Source organism: Entelurus aequoreus, linkage group LG24 (assembly GCF_033978785.1).
Source record: "Entelurus aequoreus isolate RoL-2023_Sb linkage group LG24, RoL_Eaeq_v1.1, whole genome shotgun sequence".
NCBI lineage: Eukaryota > Metazoa > Chordata > Actinopteri > Syngnathiformes > Syngnathidae > Entelurus > Entelurus aequoreus.
Window position 1 is genome coordinate 25,866,055 of NC_084754.1, and position 23,291 is coordinate 25,889,345.

Consider the following 23,291-nt stretch of genomic DNA (forward strand, 5'->3'; position numbering starts at 1 on the left):
TTAAAATAAATCACACAGTTGGAACGGCTTATTTTGCCAACAGTTAGTCATCGACTGCAGCCTTGAGGTTTCCAGGCTCAGCTGCAGTTTATTAGAGTATCTTGAGCTTGTCAGTCTCCTCTCTTTGTGGCAGATGCTTCAAACGCCGTTACACCACAAACACATTGTATAAAGCAGGTGACTAACTAACGACTGGTGAAAACACTAGATCGAATATATTTGTAATTCAATATTTGTCGTATTAAAATATGTTAAAATGTAATTGGCAGGAAAAAGACACCTTTTTTGACGGTGCATTTTGGCAAGTTTAACCAATGTGGTATGAGGAACAATGGGCCTCCTTTTTTTCAAAATCTAAATTTTGCACTTTTCAAGAATATTGTAGCACTAATGTACAAACCCTGTTTCCATATGAGTTGGGAAATTATGTTAGATGTAAATATAAACGGAATACAATGATTTGCGAATCATTTTCAACCCATATTCAGTTGAATATGCTACAAAGACAACATATTTGATGTTCAAACTGATAAACATTTTTTTATTTTGCAAATAATCATTAACTTTAGAATTTGATGCCAGCAACACGTGACAAAGAAGTTGGGAAAGGTGGCAATAAATACTGATAAAATTGAGGAATGCTCATCAAACACTTATTTGGAACATCCCACAGGTGAACATGCATATTGGGAACAGGTGGGTGCCATGATTGAGTATAAAAGTAGATTCCATGAAATGCTCAGTCATTCACAAACAAGGATGGGGCGAGGGTCACCACTTTGTCAACAAATGCGTGAGCAAATTGTTGAACAGTTTAAGAAAAACCTTTCTCAACCAGCTATTGCAAGGAATTTAGGGATTTCACCATCTACGGTCCGTAATATCATCAAAGGGTTCCGAGAATCTGGAGAAGTCACTGCACGTAAGCAGCTAAGCCCGTGACCTTCGATCCCTCAGGCTGTACTGCATCAACAAGCGACATCAGTGTGTAAAGGATATCACCACATGGGCTCAGGAACACTTCAGAAACCCACTGTCAGTAACTACAGTTGGTCGCTACATCTGTAACTGCAAGTTAAAACTCTCCTATGCAAGGCGAAAATCGTTTATCAACAACACCCAGAAACGCCGTTGGCTTCGCTGGGCCTGAGCTCATCTAAGATGGACTGATACAAAGTGGAAAAGTGTTCTGTGGTTTGACGAGTCCACATTTCAAATTGTTTTTGGAAACTGTGGACGTCGTGTCCTCCGGACCAAAGAGGAAAAGAACCATCCGGATTGTTATAGGCGCAAAGTTGAAAAGCCAGCATCTGTGATGTATGGGGGTGTATTAGTGCCCAAGACATGGGTAACTTACACATCTGTGAAGACGCCATTAATGCTGAAAGGTACATACAGGTTTTGGAGCAACATATGTTGCCATCCAAGCAACGTTACCATGAACGCCCCTGCTTATTTCAGCAAGACAATGCCAAGCCACGTGTTACATCAACGTGGCTTCATAGTAAAAGAGTGCAGGTACTAGACTGGCCTGCCTGTAGTCCAGACCTGTCTCCCAATGAAAATGTGTGGCGCATTATGAAGCCTAAAAGACTGTTGAACAACTTAAGCTGTACATCAAGCAAGAATGGGAAAGAATTCCACCTGAGAAGCTTAAAAAATGTGTCTCCTCAGTTCCCAAACGTTTACTGAGTGTTGTTAAAAGGAAAGGCCATGTAACACAGTGGTGAACATGCCCTTTCCCAACTACTTTGGCATGTTTTGCAGCCATGAAATTCTAAGTTAATTATTATTTGCAAAAAAAAAATTAAGTTTATGAGTTTGAACATCAAATATCTTGTCTTTGTAGTGCATTCAATTGAATATAGGTTGAAAATGATTTGCAAATCATTGTATTCCGTTTATATTTACATCTAACACAATTTCCCAACTCATATGGAAACGGGGTTTGTACAATCAAACACATTTTTGATTTGAGTTGAGTGATTTAATACATGGTCATGCTTATCTGTTAGTAAGACATCATCCGATCAATAAAAACAAACAGTGTGGTCTAATGATTAATTTTGAAAATTTAGATTAATCACACTCTTTAATTTTGATTAATCCCGATGAATGACAGTAAATTACTTTCTTGCATCATCTAAATGAAAAAAATAATCCGATGTTTTGGCCCACTTTCAATTTTATTGTCAGAATGTCATACGCATACATGTTTTAAATACTTTACTTAAATGCTCTTCATGTATTTGCTCAGCACTTGATAATAGTATCATCCATCCATCCATTTTCTACCGCTTGTCCATTTTGGGGTTGCAGGGTGATCTCAGCTGCATTCGGGCGGAAGGCGGTGTACACCCTGGACAAGTCGCCACCTCATCGCATCATCAAAATAAAAATCTCAATAATATGTTATCTCACTAAAATGTTAGTTTGGTAGATCGTAACTTTGTTCTAGTGAACACACACAAACTATGAACAGTCTGGCTCATGACCCATTTCATTGAAAAGAAAGGGGTTGTATTTGATTTCAATAAGGGGGTTAATTATTTTGTCCTCAAGTATATGATTAAGCTATAAACGAGGCCAAAAAAAGACTGAGGTCTGAAAAGTAAGCTGGGAAAATTAATTGCACACTTGGACTTAATGGTCCAAATCTTTCTTGAAACCAGTAAGTAAATGCAAATAAATGGGACATGACATAGCATAATAGGATATTAGGAGCACCTTTTTGACTAAAATTGCCATGTGACAATCATAATAAAAAAATAAGATTACAAGCAAAATAGTTTCAAACAGATAATAAATCTAAAAGACAGGCACAGGTGCAGAAACTGCTCATCAGTGCAGATCTTTCACATGTTCCTGCCAGTCAACCTTTCAAGGCATGTAGGGGAGGGGCCGTTAAAAACCTAGGCTTGGCAAGTTCATTTGAGTATGTATATATTGAGTATTTGCGAATACAAGTCTGAATTAGGGATGGCCGATATGGCCTAAAATCTTGATCTACATTGTGATATATATTGCAGCATATATATATATATACTGTATATGTGTGCGCGTGTGTGTGTGTGTGTGTGTGTGTGTGTGTGTGTGTGTGTGTGTGTGTGTGTGTGTGTGTGTGTGTGTGTGTGTGTGTGTGTGTGTGTGTGTGTGTGTGTGTGTGTTTATACCTCATTTAGCAGCTGACATACGTAGTAACATGTTACGTCATTTCCGCTTGTATTATTTTTTCAAAACTGATATTAAACAACAAGCTAATTTACTGTTGTTAATAGTTGGTTACTTTCCGCTGGAACATGGTTCTATATATACTAATATTAAAACGTAATAATTACTTGTTTTTCTGTTGTTTGATACTTCACGTACGTTTTGGGTAATACTAGAAATTTGAGCATTGATCGAATACCAAGTAGTTAGAGGGACACTATTGGTCAGACCAATGCTGATACTGTTTTGTATATAAAAGTTTACATACACTTATAATGTCATGGCTGTCTTGAGTTTCCAATCATTTCTATAACTCTTATTTTTTTGTGATAGAGTGATTGGAGCACATACTTGTTGGTCACAAAAAACATTCATGAAGTTTGGTTCTTTTATGAATTTGTCATGGGTCTACTGAAAAGTTGACCAAATCTGCTGGGTCAAAAGTATACATACAGAAATGTTAATATTTGGTTAGTTGTCCCTTGGCAAGTTTCACTGCAATAAGGCGCTTTTGGTAGCCATCCACAAGCTTCTGGCACACTTCTGGTTGAATTTTTGACCACTCCTCTTGACAAAATTGGTGCAGTTCAGCTAAATTTGTTGGTTTTCGGACATGGACTTGTTTCTTCAGCATTGTCCACATGTTTAAGTCAAGACTTTGGGAAGGCCATTCTAAAACCTTAATTCTAGCCTGATTTAGCCATTCCTTTACCACTTTTGACGTGTGTTTGGGGTCATTGTCCTGTTGGAACACCCAACTGCGCCCAAGACCCAACCTCCGGGCTGATGATTTTACGTTGTCCTGAAGAATTTGGAGGTAATCCTCCTTTTTCATTGTCCCATTTACTCTCTGTAAAGCACCAGTTCCATTGGCAGCAAAACAGGACCAGAGCATAATACTACCACCACCATGCTCGACGGTAGGAATGGTGTTCCTGGTATTAAAGGTCATACCTTTTTTCCTACAGACATACTGGATATTGTGGCCAAACAGCTACATTTTTGTTTCATCTGACATCACATGAACACATATAAGACCTTCTGTAGGAAAGTTCTGTGGTCAGATGAAACAAAAATTGAGCTGTTTGGCCATAATACCCAGCAATATGTTTGGAGGAGAAATGGTGAAGCCTTTAATCCCAGGAACACCATCCTTACCGTCAAGCATGGTGGTGGTAGTATTATGCTCTGGGCCTGTTTTGCTGCCAATGGAACTGGTGCTTTAAATGGGACAATGAAAAAGGAGGATTACATCCATATTCTTCAGGACAACCTAAAATCATCAGCCTGGAGGTTGGTTCTTGGGCGCAGTTGGGTGTTCCAACAGGACAATGACCCCAAACACACATCAAAAGTGGTAAAGGAATGGCTAAATCAGGCTAGAATTAAGGTTTTAGAATGACCTTCCCAAAGTCCTGACTTAAACATGTGGACAATGCTTAAGAAACAAGTCCATGTCAGAAAACCAACAAATTTAGCTGAACGGCACCAATTGTGTCAAGAGGAGTGGTCAAAAACTCAACCAGAAGCTTGCCAGAAGCTTATGGATGGCTACCAAAAGTGCCTTATTGCAGTGAAACTTGCCAAGGGACATGTAACCAAATATTAACATTGCTGTATGTATACTTTTGACCCAGCAGATTTGGTCTCATTTTCAGTAGACCCATAAAAAATTCAAAAAACAACCAAACTTCATGAAAGTTTTTTGTGACAAACAAGTATGTGCTCCAATCACTCTATCACAAAAAAATAAGAGTTGTAGAAATTATTGGAAATTTAAGACAGCCATGACATTATGTTCTTTACAAGTGTATGTAAACTTTTGACCTCGACTGTACGTATATATATACATATACATGTAATGTATATATACATATATATAGAAGGGGACCACAAAACAATTGCATTATTGGCTTTATTTTAACAAAAAATCTTAGGGTCCATTAAACATATGTTTCTTATTGCAGTTAAGTCCTTAAATAAAATAGTGCACATACTAGACAACTTGTCTTTTAGCAGTAAGTAAACGAACTAAGGCTCCTAATTAGTCTGCTGACATATGCAGTAACATATTGTCATTTCTCATTCTAATATTTTGTCAAAATTATTAAGGACAAGTGGTAGAAAATGAATTATTAATCTACTTGTTCATTTACTGTTAATATCTGCTTACTTTCTCTTTTAACATGTTCCATCTACACTTCTGTTCAAATGTAATAATCACTTATTCTTCTGTTGTTTGATACTTTACATTAGTTTTGGATGATACCACACATTTGGGTATCAATCCGATACCAAGTAGTTACAGGATCATACATTGGTCATATTCAAAGTCCTCATGTGTCCAGGGACATATTTCCTGAGTCTATAAATGAAATGAAAGAAGATGTTGTGATGCCGAAAAATATCGACGTAATCATAGTAGTATCGACTAGATAGGTGCCTGTACTTGATATCATTACAGTGGATGTTAGGTGTAGATCCACCAATGGTGTTTGTTTACATTGTGACGCCGCTGAGCTACAGTATGTAGTGAAGCATATTTAGCTATTCCTCGTCCTGCAGGGATGATACTTGTAAGAAACTTACTTTATTTGTCGCCATGGAGACGAGGATTAGTGATTTAGAAGTAGCTAAAACCCTGCCGACGGCGGATGGATGTTAGCCGCTAGCTAGCTAGCCATGTCTTAAAACACCTCTTCCTGAGGGCATTTCAGTGTTATAACTTCACCTTCATCGTTAGTTTTTAAGCCAAAATGCGTCTGTTCCACATTTTCTGTCTACACACGGTCTGCTCCTAAGTACTCTGTGATTGTGTGCGACCGAACATGCTCCTCTGCTCGTAAACCAGCAATGTCACGACGTGACTTTGACACGGGCGTGGGAGGGGTGGCGGACCGGTACGTTTCAGAGGCGGTTTAGTACCAAAAATGATTCATTAGTATAGCGGTAGTATACTAATACCGGTATACCGTACAACACTAATAGATACAAAATAAATAAAAATAGTGCCGAATGTGCAAGCGTCCTGTTTCGTACATGGATCATTCGTACATGGACCATCCTCATCTTCTCCAAACATCAGAGGAGTATATCATTCACGTCTGGGCTTTCTTACGCCGACTGCCCGACAACTCGCTGCACATTAAAGCGAAAACATGCTAATTTCATGCCTGTGTTTCATTCTTTGAATTTCTTCATAGCACAAAACCACTTCCAGATGAACCCCGCCAAGGTTTCTGCTACATGACAATATGACGGCCCTTGCAAAGGTCTTCATGCAAAAGGTTCTATGGTTTTGCCAATTTTTACTGGTGAACATTGGCATTGTTAGGCCTATTTTAGGGGGGCTCTAGCCCCCCTAAAATATTCTTAAGCCCCCCTAAATAATTTGGTGTTATATTTTATTTATTTATTTTTTCTTCTTTTTTTTTTACAAATACATGCCGACATATTCATTATAAAGTGTCCCCAATATGAGTTTAAATATATAATCATATAACCTGTCATTATTCACTCACTTTCCCCTCACTTCATAGCGTAAGGTAGAGAGCCCCCTTAGTGCGTCGGTATCCAATCCATTCCACAATTGTTCATATAGAAAATGCCCACATCACTCAAAATGTAGTCCACATTTTCTCTCCGACCTTGCAGGTCTGCAGCTTTGAAGCACACAGCGCTGCAGAACAAGAACGTGAACGGATTCAAATGGACATCAACTTTTTCAAGAAAGTAAGTATTCATCACTGCTTGTCGTAAAATGTATTAGCTCCACTTTACACAAGGTCTGTGTTTGACAAATAAAAACTTGTCTACTATAGACAACCTCTGTGCATGTCGTACATTTGTTGTTTTGCAGCCAAAAGTTACATTCCCGCTCTAAAACAATGCTGCTACTTAGTTAGCTAGTTAGCCTGAAATGCATCATGAAGGTCCTGGTTATTTATAAAGTTAAATGTGCACTCTTTTTTTTACCATTTGCTATCTTTGGGGTTCCTTCCTTCTGGAGCATCAGCTGTGTTTCTCACTTTACACATGGAGGAGAACAGGAGCTGAGCTCATTCACGTATGACTATCATCAATAGATAATAATAATAATCACTCCACAACCCCTTTTTTTGTGGAGTGGCAGGGCAGAGGAGCACAGAAAGTGAGAGGGGAGAGGCCACCAACTAGAATCTTCACCCCTAAACCTTCTTCTACCGCCCCATCTCCCATTCTTAGAGGAATTATGATATCGGCAATGAGGAACTTACTGTAGGAGTGGTGGCACTGGTTAAAGGGGGCCAAGATGCCATTGCTGGGTTAGACTGATCACAGGAACCCGTCGGACAAGAAACTGAACTTAAGATGCCAACTGATCTCTAAATGTTCCGATTTTCGGACGCACTCTCACACTTGTTCTTTAGGTGCAAAAAAGACTCCAAACCGCGCTCCTAATTGCACAACCTCCTTTTTTAGTAGAACATGTTGGTGTTTCCACTGAAGATGAGCATAACCCCTGCTCCTGTACTAAGGATCGGCGCTACATTCTTGCCGCTCTCCATTCCGAGATGCTGGTAAGCTGAGAGGCATAAACTATAAGGCCCTTTTTCCACTGCAGCTGTTTCACAGCTGGTTCAGGGTCGGGGTTCAGAGCTTTGGTTTTCCATTTTCAAAGCAATACAGGTTTTTTGGGGGTTTTTTTCTTAAAAAAATGGTATTGTGGTAAACCCTTGTTAATAGCTTTTGATTAATTCATCAGCCTGATAAATAATAGTCTGGTAAATTAATTTCGGCAAAGTAGGAATCATTACTTATAAATGTAATGTTTTCATCACTGTTTACAACTTTCTAAATACGTTTTTTAACATTATGAAGGCTCGCTGGACTTGAAATAACACCCACAGTCACTTTTACACTTGTTTCATTCAATGTAATAATGCTGCCTGAGGCTGAGCCAATCGGTTGCCACGATACTGAACAGTGCGCTCTAATTGGTTTGGTCTCATCTGGTGGCTAATACAACTGCAGTTTGTTTAGTAAAATAAATAATAATATTTTTTTGGCTAGGAAATAGACAAATATGTGCTGAAAGGAAAAAGGAAAACATGACTTGGTGTAAGATAATTTTCTTGTTTTTTAACCAGCATAACAACTAATTGTTTTGTTTTTATAATAACTCGATGCATGTTTTAAATAAACTAGTACCTTAAAGTGGTTTTAAAGTCTTGAGTCAGTTGTCTCAGACTATTGCTCCAATACCTGGTAAAATGCATCAAAAAAGCTAAAAAAAAAAAAGCTACAATCCAGAATAGAGCAGCTCGCTTTGCAGTAGGCTGCCAAATTACAACCAGTATGAAAACAAAATGCAGGTGTCTTTCTACTACTGTATTAATAAGCAAACGTCACAGTGCCATTTTACCTCAGAATTATTTAACTTTCATTTACTTATTTATGTATCATTTATAAAGTCAATATAATATAATATATCATATATAATATAATATTTTAAAAGCAATGTTAAAAATTGTCTTCTTAATGTTAAAACAGGTAAAATATATGTCATACTTTTAACTGATGACCACATTTTAATGCAAAATGTCTTGTTGTATCATTAATTGCATGTTTATATAACATGTTGTCAATGTCTAAAGTAAATGTACCAAAACTGTGTTATGCTTTACTGTATGTTTTTATTTACTGTATGTGTGTAATGTGGACCCCAGGGAAAGTAGTCTTAGCTATACAGTAAAGTTGAATGGGGAGCCACAGTAAAACAATAAACAAAACAGTAAATGCAGTTGACACAATTCTCAAAATTCCCTTTATAACCCAACTAAATGATTTTGTTGCCTAAATAGCCAGTTGGTTTGTAAAAACTTTGAATTAGATCCATGTGAAATAATATTTTAAATAATATACTCTATAAATTAAAACACCACTCGTGTGTTTTAATTCATAAAGTATATTGCATTGATGTTTTAGGCTGAGAAAGATTTATATTCTAAAGAATACATTGACAGACACAAATAACTATCAAAGATATTTTAATTACAGACATTTTATTTCGGTATATTTCAAATCATATTATATGAGTTGAAACATCCCATCAATCATTATATACTTTATTCAGCTGCATCCTTCCCCTGTAAGAAAATAACAACCATTATTTTCCCTAAATCACTTTAGAAAAGTCACTCCAGAAAGAAATACGAAATGATAATGAAGCATCTGATTGACCCATTCATTTTTTACCTTGCCAGAGTCACGGCTTTTGGCTCTCATTTTGTTGACCTGAGACTCTGCAATGTCAGCACGTTCCTCGGCCTCCTCCAGCTCATGCTGGATTTTCCTGCACTTAGACAAGTGAACATTGGCCTGCTCCTCCTGGAAAGAGATACCATGTAAAGGTAAAAAAAAAACCCATAAAGGTAGAGAGTACAACTTTTTGCCCTTGGGGTTTTATTTTTCATCCTTACCGCTTCCTCAGCCTGCCTCTTGTAGGCCTTCACCTTCAGCTGCAACTTATCAACCAGATCTTGCAGCCTGCTGACATTCTTCTTGTCCTCCTCAGTCTGCAATTTAGGACGTTTGCAAATGTGAGTATATTTCAAATTAAGGCCGTATTTTTGATCGACACCTATTAAATTATATTCACCTGGTAAGTGAGCTCCTTCACCCGCCTCTCATATTTGCGGACACCCTTAACAGCATCAGCACCGCGTCTCTGCTCTGCCTCAACCTCTATCTCAAGCTCACGCACCTGGACAAATCAATGTGTTATGCAACAGGCATACGCTTTGATAGCTTTTTTCTCGACATAACTATCTTACTCTGGACTCAAGTTTCTGAAGCTGCTTCTTGCCACCCTTCATGGCCAGATTCTCAGCCTCATCCAGACGGTGCTGAAGGTCCTTGACAGCAACTTCCAGATTCTTTTTCATCCTCTCCAGATGAGCGCTGGTGTCCTGTTCCTTTTTCAGCTCCTCAGCCATCATTGCGGCCTAGAAGGGACACCATTGTTTGTTTTTGAAAAGTGTATCTAGTTGCACATTTGACTAAATGTTATTAAGTGAAAAGAAGGGAAAAGTACATCAGTAATGGCCTTCTTAGCTTTCTCTTCCGCATTTCTTGCTTCCTGAACTGTGTCATCCACTTCACCCTGGATCTGGACCAGATCAGACTCAAGCTTCTTCTTAGTGTTCAGCAGGCTTGTGTTCTAAGATATCAAAATACTTTTCTTGTGAGTGAACAGCCTCAAGACATCCAAACTAAAACTTTACTCTTCAAACTAACTGTTTACCTGAGAGTGCAGGAGTCCAACACGCTCAGATGCATCCACCAGCTCCTGCTCAGCAACTTTACGGCCTCTTTCTGTTTGTTCTAGAGCAGCCCTAAGTTCCTCAATTTCAGCCATCATGAGGCCATTCCTGCGGTCCACCATAGAGGCTTGTTCTTTTAGATCATCCTGGGCTCTGACGGCATCATCAAGGTGCAGCTGTGCATCCTGGTTAACAACATATTAACATAATAGGTGAATGAAAGGAAACATGAAAGACCAGTCACCACAGTAGCCAGGTGTACATGGACAACATTTATTTAATCTGGTCAGCATTCAAATGAGAATGTTCTTGTGTACATGGACCCTGAAAAAATGATCTGATTATGACATGCATTTTCATGCGTCACACCTTAAATCGGAATACTTTACTTTGAAATGCGCAGAACCTAACATGAACAGAAAGGTGTTATTATTTGTGCTATGGCGCCATCTTTTGGACAAGTTGGCTCACTGCAGGTGCTGATTAAGCATGGCTATGTGCATTTCTACTTGTCCAACGTTATCAAGGTATTTATTCATCATGTTTTTCTTCTGTTCACAACTTATGTTGTACCTCTCTTTTTGAAATGGAGCTGTTCTGTTCTTTTTATGTTGTGATTATATACAGTTTGAGGCCCGTCTTTATGTTATGACATTCTGTGTATGTGTTTGAGGCTAGCAGTTAGCACTTGGAGTAGCTGTAACGTTGTGAATAAAACATATCGTTAAGACGACAACTGGATCCCTTCTTTTATTGTTACACATCACACTCAAGAACATACTTGGATTTTTGCTAGTCTCGTTTTAAAGCAACAAACTCAACAGCATACAACGCTACATCTGTACATGTTGAATGGGGGGAGACAGCAGCATGACAATCGCTTCATTCCGAGACTATTTAATTTAGTCGCCGCTCCACCACCAAAGTATATCTGACATTGAAAACATGCGCAGTAAAGATAATTCTAACCCAAATTTCGGAAGATGTGTTTTCATGCGCTACAATCCGAATGACTTTCAGCATACACCACCCGTCTCAATCCGCATGAAATTTTGATGTGTGTGATCGAGTCAGAATGTTCAGAATGGCGTGTTTACATGAAGCATTTTTATTCCGGTTAGGCTTTCAATCCGGTTAAAATGTGTCCATGTGCACATAGCTAGTGTGTGGTATAGATCATCACAATAAAGTACCTTCAGCTGTGCCTGTACGATTCTCAGCTGCTTCTGAGACTCAGCAGCCTGACGATTGGCGTGGCTCAGCTGAATCTCCATCTCATTCAAGTCTCCTTCCATCTTCTTCTTGATTCTCAGGGCATCATTTCTGCTCCTGACCTCAGAATCCAGAGTGCTCTGCATGGACTCAATCACCCTTTGGCTGTTCCTCTTAATCTGCTCCATTTCCTCATCTTTCTCGGCCAGCTTCCTGTCCACTTCTCCCTTAATCTGGTTGAGTTCCAACTGGACACGCAGGATCTTGGACTCTTCATGTTCCAGAGTTCCCTATTGCCATTAAAAATGATATATTAGTCTTTGTACTGAGGTATAAGAATTGATGTACATCATCTAGAGTCCCAGTATATAAGTTTCATTCACCTCAGCCTCTTCAAGAGCTGTCTGAATCTCAGACTTCTCTGTCTCCACTTGTTTCTTGGCTTTCTCGAGCTCATGGATACTCTTCCCAGTCTCACCAATCTGTTCGGTCAGATCGGAAATCTCCTCTGCAGAAAGATAAAGAAAGGTTAACAATTAGGATGGACATTGTTTGTATTTCACCGCATACTGTAAATCATATAATATCATACACTGCAAGTTGACAAATTATGTGAACAACTTACGCTGCAGGTTCTTGTTTTCACGCTTCATGGTCTCCAGGTGATCCAGAGCTTCCTCATAAGAGTTCTTCATCTTGAACAGCTCAGTGCCAAGAGAACGAGCCTCTTTCTGAGCTCCCTCGAGCTCTGCTTGTCCCTCCTCAAACTTCTGCTTCCACTCTGCCAACACCTAGTTCAGCCATTTTTTACAATATATTTTGATCACTACATATAGTATTTATCTGACTTTTGGTATGTCTTGATAGCACAAAATATGAAGTTGTACCTTGTCAAAGTTCCTCTGCTTTTTGTCAAGGTTGGCAGCAAGCCCATTAGCCCTCTCCACATCAATCATGAGGTCCTCCACCTCACTCTGGAGCCTCTGTTTGGTTTTCTCCAGAGAAGCACACTTGGAGTTCACAGCCTCAATCTGTTCCTCAGCTTCCTGAAGGCGCTGTGCCAACTTTTTCCTGATTACAAACATGTTTCTCAATGAGCATTTTCAATTCCTAAATGCATTTTTGGATAACAATCTACATCCAATAAAATCTCTAATATGTATATTATGACAATGTTGACCAGCTGAAAACGGCTGCAAATACATTTGTTTTTCAATTAAATTGGAATATAAAACTTATAGGAAGGATGCAGTCTAGACCTTGTGGTCATGGAATTTCAGTTTTTTTAAAATTGTTCTCACTTAGCCTCCTCAAGCTCCTCAGTTCGCTGGATGGCATCAGTTTCATATTTACTTCTCCACTGAGCCACCTCACTGTTGGCCTTGGACATGCCACGCTGCAGCTCAGCCTTAGCCTCCTGCTCTTCCTCAAACTGCTCCCTCAGCAGATCACAGTCATGGCGTGCTGATTGTAGTCCATGGGCAAGAGCATTCTTTGCCTGGTAAAATACAATGTATGAATTGATTTTTACCTCAAGGCAATGTTTGGTAAATAATATTTCTTACCTTGACCTCCTCTTCAATCTGCCTCTTCAGTTCCTCTATCTGCTGGGTGTAAGCCTGTTTTCCTCTGGTCAGCTGTGAGACAAGAGCTTCCTTCTCTTCAATTTGACGGCCAAACTCACCTTGTTTGGAAATCAATGTTTAGTATTGGAGATCAATGTTTAGCTTTTTAGGTGTGTTTTGTCTCACACCTAAAAACTACAATTTTGTTTCACATGCCTACCGTTTTCTGTCAAAAGACGAGCTTTCTGTGCACTCAGGTCATTGTTCTGGCGGAGATTCTCATCATTCTTGGTCTTTATTTCACTAAGTTGGTCCTCAAGAGTGCGGCACATTTTTTCAAGATTTCCCTTTTTTGGAAAGCATTATTAACACCAATTGGTAGATTTTAATATATCTGTTTTAGATCTTGGAATGTGTATTTATTTAATTTCGGTATTATACATACATATTCAGGTGCATTTTAATAAATGTAAATATTGTGCGAAAGATAGCTGATTTTAGACCTTGAGAGCAATTAAAAGGTTTAGGAAGTTTGTGCAGTTTATTTACTGATTAGAGCGCAGAACAGTAATTGACAATTTATTTTTTGAAAATGACAAACATTTGATTACATAAATACATTTAATTTGAATTTGGGTTTTTTATGAGCTGTAATTTATAATCATAAAATTATTAGGGATTTAAACAAATAACCATATGAAATATTTAACTGTGTATTGTGTATCTAGAGAATATAATAGATGTACTTTTTTCAAATTGAATTACTGAAAGGAATTAACTTTTAAAATATGTTAACATTTATTGAGATGCACCTGTATATGCATGTGTGTGTGTGTGTGTGTGTGTGTGATACTAAATAAAGACAATGTAACATGTTTATGCACCTTTGCTTTAGCAACGGCCTCCATGTTGCTGGAGAGATCATCAATCTCCATCTTGTATTCACTCTTTTCCTTCTCAAGCTTCTGCTTGACACGCTGGAGGTTGTCAATCTGCTCACCCAGCTCAGCAACACTGTCAGCCTGCTTCTTTCGCAGAGCGGCAGCAGTGGCCTCATGCTGCAAGGTGGACTCCTCAAGGTCACGGCGCAGCTTCTGGAACTCAGCCTCGCGTTTCTTGCTCATCTCAATCTGAGCAGCAGTGGCACCTCCAGCCTCCTCCAGCCTTTCACTGATCTCCTCAAGTTCCCTGGAGAGATCAGCTCTCTGCTTCTCAACTTTGGCACGAGCAGCACGCTCAGCCTCAATCTCCTCCTCCAGTTCCTCAATGCGGGCCTATTGAGACATGTTGTTGGTTTACTTTTTACATTTTGAAACATTGAACAATATTGAAGATATATACAGCAACGGCATCTCAAATAAACACAAAAAACTCACCTGAAGTTCCTTGATCTTCTTCTGAAGCTGAGCACCCATTGACTGCTCATCCTCGATCTTGCTCAAAAGCTGACTAATTTCAAAGTCCTTCCTGAAAATATGTTAAAGTACAAACATTTAGAACATTTACAAACTTTATACATATTAGGATTTCTATTCATATTAACAGTAAGATTGTACTTCTTATTTTTCTCCTCAGACTGCTGTTTGTCATTCTCAAGGTCCATGATGGATTCCTGTGCCAGTTTCAGGTCACCCTCAAGCTTTCTCTTGGCCCTCTCCAGGTCCATACGCAGCTTCTTCTCTTGTTCCAGAGATCCTTCAAGCTGTATAGTAATATGATTCAGTCTTTATGACATTCAAACCAAATCTTCTTTTTAGAACACAGATAACTTATTAACTCTTACATCATCCACTTGCTGCTCCAGCTTGGTCTTGGCCTTGGTCAAAGTGTTGACCTTATCTTCCTCAGCCTGCAGGTCATCAAGAGTCTGCTGGTGAGCTTCCTGAAGGGCTTTCTTCTCCTTGGTCAGTTTAGCAATGCTCTCATCCTGAGAAGCCATCTCTTCAGTCAGGTTCTTCACCTTTAAGAGAAATAAACTGTTATTATCAAATGGCAGATTGTGTTAAATGAAGATAGATAGCTTAGGAGACAGACAGACAGACAGACAGACAGACAGACAGATAGATGGATAGATACAGATTACTTACCTTGTTCTCAGTGGCATGTTTCTCCTTCTCCACTTTGGCCAAGGTAAGCTCCAGGTCATCAATATCTTTCTTGAGCTCAGAGCATTCATCTTCTAGTTTTCTCTTCTTTGCAGTAAGCTCAGCATTAATTTCCTCCTCGTCTTCCAGCCTCTCAGTTGTCTCTTTGAGTTTTGCTTCAAGCTGAATTTTACTCTTGATTAGACCCTCGCATCTCTCTTCCGCGTCTGACAGATTCTCAGACTCCTGTTTTACATTGGGATATCATGTGGGTTGTAAACACACACTATCCTATGGACACAAATAAAAACATGACGTTTTAGGTCGATTTGTACTCACAGAGGCCACTTGCAGTTGCAGATCATTCTTCTCCTGCAGAAGAGACACCATCTTCTCTTCAATTTCTTTTTTCTTTGCAAGAGCAGCAGCTAAGTCAGTGGTCATCTTCTCATAATTCTCCTTCATCTGGGCTAGCTCTTTTTCAGTTTCAGCAGTCTTCAGCAGAGGCTTAATTTTGTAGTACACCTTCATCCATGGCCAATGTTTGACATTCATGAATGAGCGCACGTTGTACTGGATGGTAAAGATGGCCTCCCTGTGGATATGAATGTTTAGTTATGGACACTGTGACTATTTTACTATTCTATTTTGATACCGATTATGTTTTTAGAATTCTCAACATGCCTCCTTTCCATCATCTTCACAAACTCCTTTCTCATGAGGTAACCACGGCAAAGGGCCTGAGTCATTGTGACCAGAGCTGCCAGCTTCTCATCTCTCAGTTCCTCAAGGGTACCCAGAAGACCTGCTTTGAAAAACACCTGAAAAGATTGAAAAATACAGTTCAACACTAGTTGATCCACACAAAATAAATGAAAAGTCAACAACGCACAATTGTGGTTATAACCTTTTTAGAATATAATCAATATTTAAAAAACAAAAAACAAATAAAGTAGCATCGAGAATTTTCAACTCCCTTATCTGTTCAACGGCTTACCTTGGTGTGACCAAATCTGTACTGGTCATGGTCAATATCAATTGAACCAAGCAGCTTCTCTGCAGCCTTCTTGTTGTCAATGAACTGTCCCTCAGGGATGACACTGGCATTCAGTACCTTGTACCTTTTCAGGAAATGAGTCAGTGGATATTACTAGTAGTCATAGAGGATGTATAATTATGATTAAACGTTTGTTTAATATACCTCTGCTTAAAGTCACCATAGAGGATTCTGCTAGGGAAACCTTTCCTGCAGATTCTGATACCCTCCAGCACACCGTTACACCTGAGCTGGTGGATGACCAGGAAGTTCTCCATCAGACCTGTTGTAAAATACAATAGTTAATTTTTTTTAATCATCATTCAGTATTTAATATCAGCATTTTAAAACTTAAGTATCTTACATGAAATACTTTATTGATATCTTTCATTACCTGGTGTCTTCGACTCATTAGGAATCAGACAGCGCACAAAGTGAGGATGAGTGCTTCTCAAGTTGGTCATCAGTTTGCCCAAGTTCTCCTGAAAGTCCCAACCAGGGAATATTGTAGAAAAGTGTAACACATTTTTACTTACTGAAATTAAAAATCATACATCACATATCAAAAGCTAGACCTTACCCTAAACTGTGAAGACACAGTCTGCATAGAGCCACCCTTCTTCTTGCCTGCCTTTTTGCCTCCAGCTTCTGTGGAATATTGTTGGTGGATATTTAGCATTAGAACTAAATGTAATAGCTGTGTATTAAAAATGTTAATTCTATTGTCAGCAAACACAACCTTATTACACATGAATATTGGCATACCCTCGGCAGGAGCAGGAGGATACAGGAAAGCCAGAAGTTTAACTGGAGACTTTTGGTACAGTTGCACAACGGACTCATTCAGTGGGTCCTTGTTCTTGTCCAGCCAGCCAGTGATGTTGTAGTCCACCGTGCCAGCATAGTGCACCAGGGAGAAGTGGGCCTCAGCCTTGCCCTTTACGGGTTTTGGCTTCTCAAAGGCTCTGTTTTTGCCAAGATGCTGATCATACAGCTTGTTCTTAAAGGATGTATCAGTGGCCTTGGGGAACATGCACTCCTCTTCAAGGATGGAGAAGATACCCATGGGCTTAAAGAATGAGTAGAAATACATATTTTAAGTACTTTATTCCACTATATATATATATATATATATATATATATATATATATTTTTTTTTTTATTTTATTTTTTTTTTTTCTTTTCTTTTTTTTTTTTTTTCTTCTCAATCAAATACTTACCTTTTCAATCAGCTCAATGCAGGCAGCCAGGTCCATGCCAAAGTCAATGAACTCCCAGATAATGCCCTCCTTCTTGTACTCCTCTTGCTCCAGGACAAACATGTGGTGGTTGAAGAACTGTTGCAACTTCTCATTAGTGAAGTTAATGCACAGCTGCTCCATGCTATTGTACTGTGGGAAGACAAGTAAATTACAACAAATGTGTCACGATGACTGTCTGAAAATATGGTTTACTCATTTCATACGATTGAAGCTTACATCAAAGATTTCAAAACCAGCAATATCCAGCACACCGATGAAGTGCTGCCTTGACTGTTTGGTGTCCAACATCTGATTGATACGGATGACCATCCACAAGAACATCCTCTCATAGATGGACTTGGCAAGGGCTGTCACTGAGTTATTGACCTGAATGGAAAAAGATGTAGTAATTGAACAGTATTAAATGTATTAATTTATTTGAAGTACAGTATTGTATTTTTTTTATATTAATACATTTCGGTAACTGACACACAATGTAAATACATTAAAACTAATGTCAATGGAATTGTATAAACAGGTCAGCTACGGATCATTTTATGAATAATAATCACTTGAAAACTTGTGTGGCACATTCATAACACATTCTGTACATACAATAAGATTAACATACAGTATCTTAATGAGCTGAGAATAAATGTAAATATTTGACAGTTCTTTTTTCATTTATAATGCTCAATAGTATTTGGGTGAGGTAGTTTGTAATATTTTTTGTATTTGGGCAATTTACGCACAATCCAAATACTTCACAACTAGTATAAAATAAATTTGAAAACAAGGAGCTGCATATAATTGTCTGAATCAAAGTCCTTATTTCATACCGTAGGCTGTAATGTAAAGAACATATCATGTAAGTGAACATGTAACTCTATAAAGAGCTCATATTTACCTGAGGTACAGTCTGTCCCTTGGTGACAAACTCATTTCCGACTTTCACTCTGGGATAGCACAGAGCCTTCAGCATGTCAGCAGAGTTCAGACCCAACAAGTAGGCAACTTTGTCAGCTTCTAAATTGTTTTGGAAAAATTACTGTTAAAATAAACCTGCCATAGTTTTCCGATCACAGTAACTTGCTACACCTGTACTATCTCTGCAAATTTTGACTGAGATGACTGTAACTATGTACCCTCTGTGCCATCAGGCTCAGCCTGCTCTTCGCGTTGCTTCTGCTTGAACTTCAGGTTACCATGATGGAGGACGGCACCAGTCATTTTGTAGATGCTCAACTTTTCCTCATGGCTGAAGCCCAAGATATCAATGGCATTCTGTGTGCAAATAAGTTATTCACAAAGACGATAATATGATTACGGGGAAAAAAACTCGTATCCTAACTTAAGTGGGACATTCATTTAAATTACATTGTTTCTAAGGTACTTTGACTTACATCGGTGGCTTCCAGCTCCACTTTGTCATCAATACTGGCCACAGTGATCTGTCCCATGCTGCACATAGGGAAGTCGTAGGGGTTGGTTGTGATGAGTGACAGTTCTGCAAATTCAAGTGTAATAATTAGAAAAAACGTTTTCACTGGACAACTTTGAATGATGTAGCTTTTTTAAATGACTGTTCCACTCCATACCAATCAGTTCTGGTTTGTGGTTGGTCATCATCTGGTAGAAGATGTGGTAGCCTCTCTCATCAGGAAGTTGGAATGACACTCTGGACTTCTCCAGCAGATCTGCAAATAATATATGGAAATTACAGTCGAGCACACTTCTACTGCAACATAAATTTACTGGGGGGGGGGGGGGGGTTTGTACTTACAAGTCTCAATATCAGCACTGGCCAGTTTGCCAGTTGTGCCAAAATGGATCCTGATGAATTTACCCTGTTTTAAACAAATGGTTGTTTAACAGACATTCATTGGATAAGAGTAAAATAGTTATTCTCTAGCAAAAGGTAGCTATACTTACAAAACGAGAAGAGTTGTCATTCCTCACAGTTTTGGCATTACCATAGGCTTCCAGAAGAGGATTGGCAGCAATAATCTGATCCTCAAGTGAGCCCTGCAATTAGGTTTAGGAATAAGATCAACAAACTATTAGTTTTTCTCTTAAAACAAATCCTACATTTGTTGTAATTTTACATACCTTGAATTGTGCTGATCCTGCACCATCCTTTTTCTTATCTCCGCCAACTGAGATTGTGGCAAAGTACTGAATGACACGCTTGGTGTTCACAGTCTTTCCAGCACCAGATTCTCCACTGGAAATAAAGGCAAACTAATTCAAACATGTTTTCAAGTGTTCTATTTGTTATTTACTCATTTAAATTAATATCTAAAACTTACGTGATCAAGACAGACTGATTCTCTCTATCTGTTGAAATAGGAAAGTAACAATTGTGTATTTCTGCAGCAGCAATATTTTGATAAATAGAAACTTGATATTATTCAGCTTGGTACATACCGGTAAGCATGAATTGATATGCGTTGTCAGAGACAGAGAAAATGTGGGGTGGAGCCTCCATACGCTTCTTGCCTCTATAAGCAGCCACAACTTCCCCATCGTACACCGGGAGCCACTTGTAGGGGTTCACAGTTGCACAAAAAAGCCCAGAGTAGGTCTGATAGAGATCAGAGGTGTAACACAGTCAACCACATGTCCTAAAACTATTCATACAAGTACTATACATCTCAGTGGGCGTATTCCCGTACATAAATCATCCATGCTGCATAACGCTCTTTGAGGTTATACAGGACAGAGGCTTCATTGAGATGGGTCATCATGGCCATGTCCTCAATTTTGTCGAACTTGGGAGGGTTCATCGGAGTGACGTCATCTTCTTTAACTGTCTTCTCCTAAAAGTTGACATTAGTCACAGTAAGAATTGATCACATCCTTTGAGCAGAATTATTGAAAGAAGATTCCAACCTCCTGAGTGTCCAGGACTTTGACGGTGACTTTGCCACCTTCTTTCTTGATGATTGTTCCCTTCAAGTACAGTTCTTTGGTATCAACCACATAGCAGGCTGACTTGGCATCGAATGGTTTGCTCTGAGCCTCAATTCTCTCCTTCTCTGGTTTACGGAGGTAGATGGCAGCTTTGCCATATAAGGCCATTTCTGCGTCGGTACTCATGGTGGTGGTTTAGGTCTGGGTCAAACAAACATTTGAGAAACACGACAATTATTTAAGGCTTTTTCGGGGCCAATGGGCAAACCTTGAACGGAACTCCATAAAGGCAATCTGGTATCAGCAGTGTTCAGCCTTGTAAAAACCCAAATATATAATTTACCAGTTATTTGTTCGGAACCAATAAAGTTACAAGTATACTACCTACGTTTACATTTAAACGCACTGTATATAAATAAATGAATATCTTTTTTTTTGTATACATTTTACTACCACATATGTTGAACCATATAAGCCTGTACCATGGGACTTAAAGTATACTGTAGATACAGTTGTCAAACAAATATTCAAACTCATATTCACACCTGTGCTGTTATTTTCTTCATTGTTAATGAGTTTGCTTTTTAGTTCTCTATGGATACTAACTTATAATACATAATTGTACTGCGCAACTTAACATTTGTTCAAATTATTAATGCAAAATAAACATTGTGCAGGTGCACATGCTGCTGCCTGTTGCACAGAAGGAGCTGGTTCAATAATGCTCAAATACACAGACCTCAAGCCTGGATACTGTAAATGCGAGCATTGCATCCCATATAAATAGTAAACCAAAAATCCTGTGAGTGACTGGCTGTGGTGACAACTGGAGGAAGAAGCTTAAGAACGACAATTTAAATGTAACTGAAATGTGTTCATACCTGACTGTCTATTCGTTAAATATTAGTTGAATGTCACAGTCCTGTTGAAATAACAAAGAATTAGTGTTTAGTGTAATACAGAAAAAAAATGTATTCAAACAATATTGTAATGCATATTTTAAACAAGGAAGATACAATTCTTAAACCCGGCATAACAGTTATACTTACCACAAACTGGGGTCTTCAAGGCTCCACCACCACACACTGCTGTGTCCTCTCGGTCTCCTTTTATATTGAGTCTTGTTCGCATATAAGGCAAGTGTTAAATAGGGAACACAAGCCAAATGTGGTGTGAATAACTGTGAAAGCAGACGTCAATGGAAATATGGGGTGATACATTCTAGTTTTTTGATTTTATATGCACCAGTTCATTTTTTTTTTTTTGCTTTCTTGTTTGAAAAAAAAATGTTTTTTTTTTAAATAATAGCTTCATGTTTTTACTTGTAATTAATTTAAAGAGTGTGTGTTATTAATATATTCCAAACAAATTCGAAAAATGTGGTCTGTACTGAAAGTGTTGTTTATGGCCGCTATTATTATACTTTTGTTTTGGACACCTGCAAGTACAAATAGCTTCCATTCCTTTGTGGTCTTTACTCTGAAGACATTGTCAATTTGACTGCACTACAGCTGCATTTTCATTTGTCTTTGGCACACTATTATATTGTATTTTTATCAAGACAGCTGTCTTCACAGGCTGTGTGGCAACTCCGGTTTCATGAATGCTGTTCCCAGCTTTAACAGTTTCAAGTTTATGTAGTCCCTCTGTGCAAATGTAATACTTTTGGAATAGCTGACCTAAAGTTTTCATTTTTCTGAAAGTAAACTGTTTTATTGATTGTATCATTTTTAGCATTGCAGGTTCCCAAATGACCAACATGTAGTATGACCTAAATTGACAGAAATAATAATTTTGATTAAACATCTGCTGGAAAAGATAACCATCACTGGATTTGTTTTCCGTCCATTGGGTTATACTTGTACATACACTGTAAGCTCATTACTAAACCATTTCATAATTGGCAAACATTTTTTGAGAACTTAATTTTTGAGAGCTTTAAATCACTGATTACTGTTGGATCTTATGGTTTTCGAATGTGAATAGGTTTTTGCAGAACCCATAAAAAAAACACCTTACTTTTACCAGCAAAATGTTAAATACATTACAAACATTTGTAAAAAAAAAAAAAATATATATATATATATATATATATATATATATATATATATATATATATATATATATATATATATATATATATATATATATATATATATATATATATATATATATCGTTGTAAAAATTTTAAAATATGAGGGTTTTTTTTTGCCTACAATCAAATCATTAGCATTTACAATCCACCCCACTTGTTCATTCTTCTTTTGTGTATGAACACGCTTCACTTACTAAGCGGAAATTAAATTTGGGACACATGAGAAATATTACCAGCAGGACAGCTGATGCTTACATGACTTAGAACATTTGTCGCGGGACCATTCACCTAAATAATCAGATTACCATCGACAACAACAGATCCCAAGTACCGTATGAGATACATATTCCAGAGATGCACTTTGATAGTAGTTCAGAATTTGAGCTTTAATTCTATTCGAAAAAGTTGAACTAATTAACCATGAGTCAAATCAAGTAGAGGATTCTCACAAAATGATAAAAAGAAAACATCAAAAGCAAATGTTTTATAATAACAAATTAGTAGAAGAAAAAAAGTGAATATTGTATCGGTAACTCTGTTAGAAGTTTATTTTGACTTACAAAGGACATGTCAGTTATTTGTAATTCTGTGTAACAGATATGTCTCTGGCATTCACACGCATTTCAAGCC

General features: G+C 38.2%; 1 protein-coding gene across 2 annotated transcripts; it reads right to left on the minus strand.

The window, feature by feature from the left end:
• Nucleotides 1-9,222: 9,222 nt before the first annotated feature.
• Nucleotides 9,223-21,664, minus strand: LOC133641778 (myosin heavy chain, fast skeletal muscle-like). Of its 2 annotated transcripts, XM_062035773.1 has the most exons (41): nt 21,615-21,664; nt 21,447-21,487; nt 20,545-20,766; nt 20,328-20,471; nt 20,080-20,236; nt 19,962-19,989; nt 19,762-19,876; nt 19,585-19,677; nt 19,436-19,499; nt 19,251-19,349; nt 19,056-19,159; nt 18,798-18,936; nt 18,560-18,678; nt 17,890-18,039; nt 17,632-17,802; nt 17,177-17,480; nt 16,992-17,059; nt 16,806-16,893; nt 16,577-16,694; nt 16,373-16,496; nt 16,060-16,196; nt 15,715-15,970; nt 15,379-15,621; nt 15,075-15,251; nt 14,848-14,993; nt 14,668-14,758; nt 14,176-14,565; nt 13,512-13,638; nt 13,292-13,410; nt 13,028-13,224; nt 12,614-12,797; nt 12,352-12,517; nt 12,110-12,234; nt 11,708-12,016; nt 10,496-10,699; nt 10,286-10,411; nt 10,026-10,196; nt 9,851-9,955; nt 9,672-9,767; nt 9,448-9,579; nt 9,223-9,338 (listed from the first exon to the last, which is right to left on the minus strand). In XM_062035773.1, the coding sequence occupies exons 3-41, from the start codon at nt 20,749-20,751 to the stop codon at nt 9,318-9,320; spliced, it is 5,814 nt and encodes a 1,937-aa protein (XP_061891757.1). In that variant the 5' UTR covers nt 20,752-20,766; nt 21,447-21,487; nt 21,615-21,664; the 3' UTR covers nt 9,223-9,317. The 2 variants fall into 2 exon arrangements, with proteins under 2 accessions (XP_061891757.1, XP_061891756.1); XM_062035772.1 differs by lacking the exons at nt 20,080-20,236; nt 20,328-20,471; nt 20,545-20,766; nt 21,447-21,487; nt 21,615-21,664 and having other exon boundaries at nt 19,962-20,000.
• Nucleotides 21,665-23,291: the final 1,627 nt, after the last annotated feature.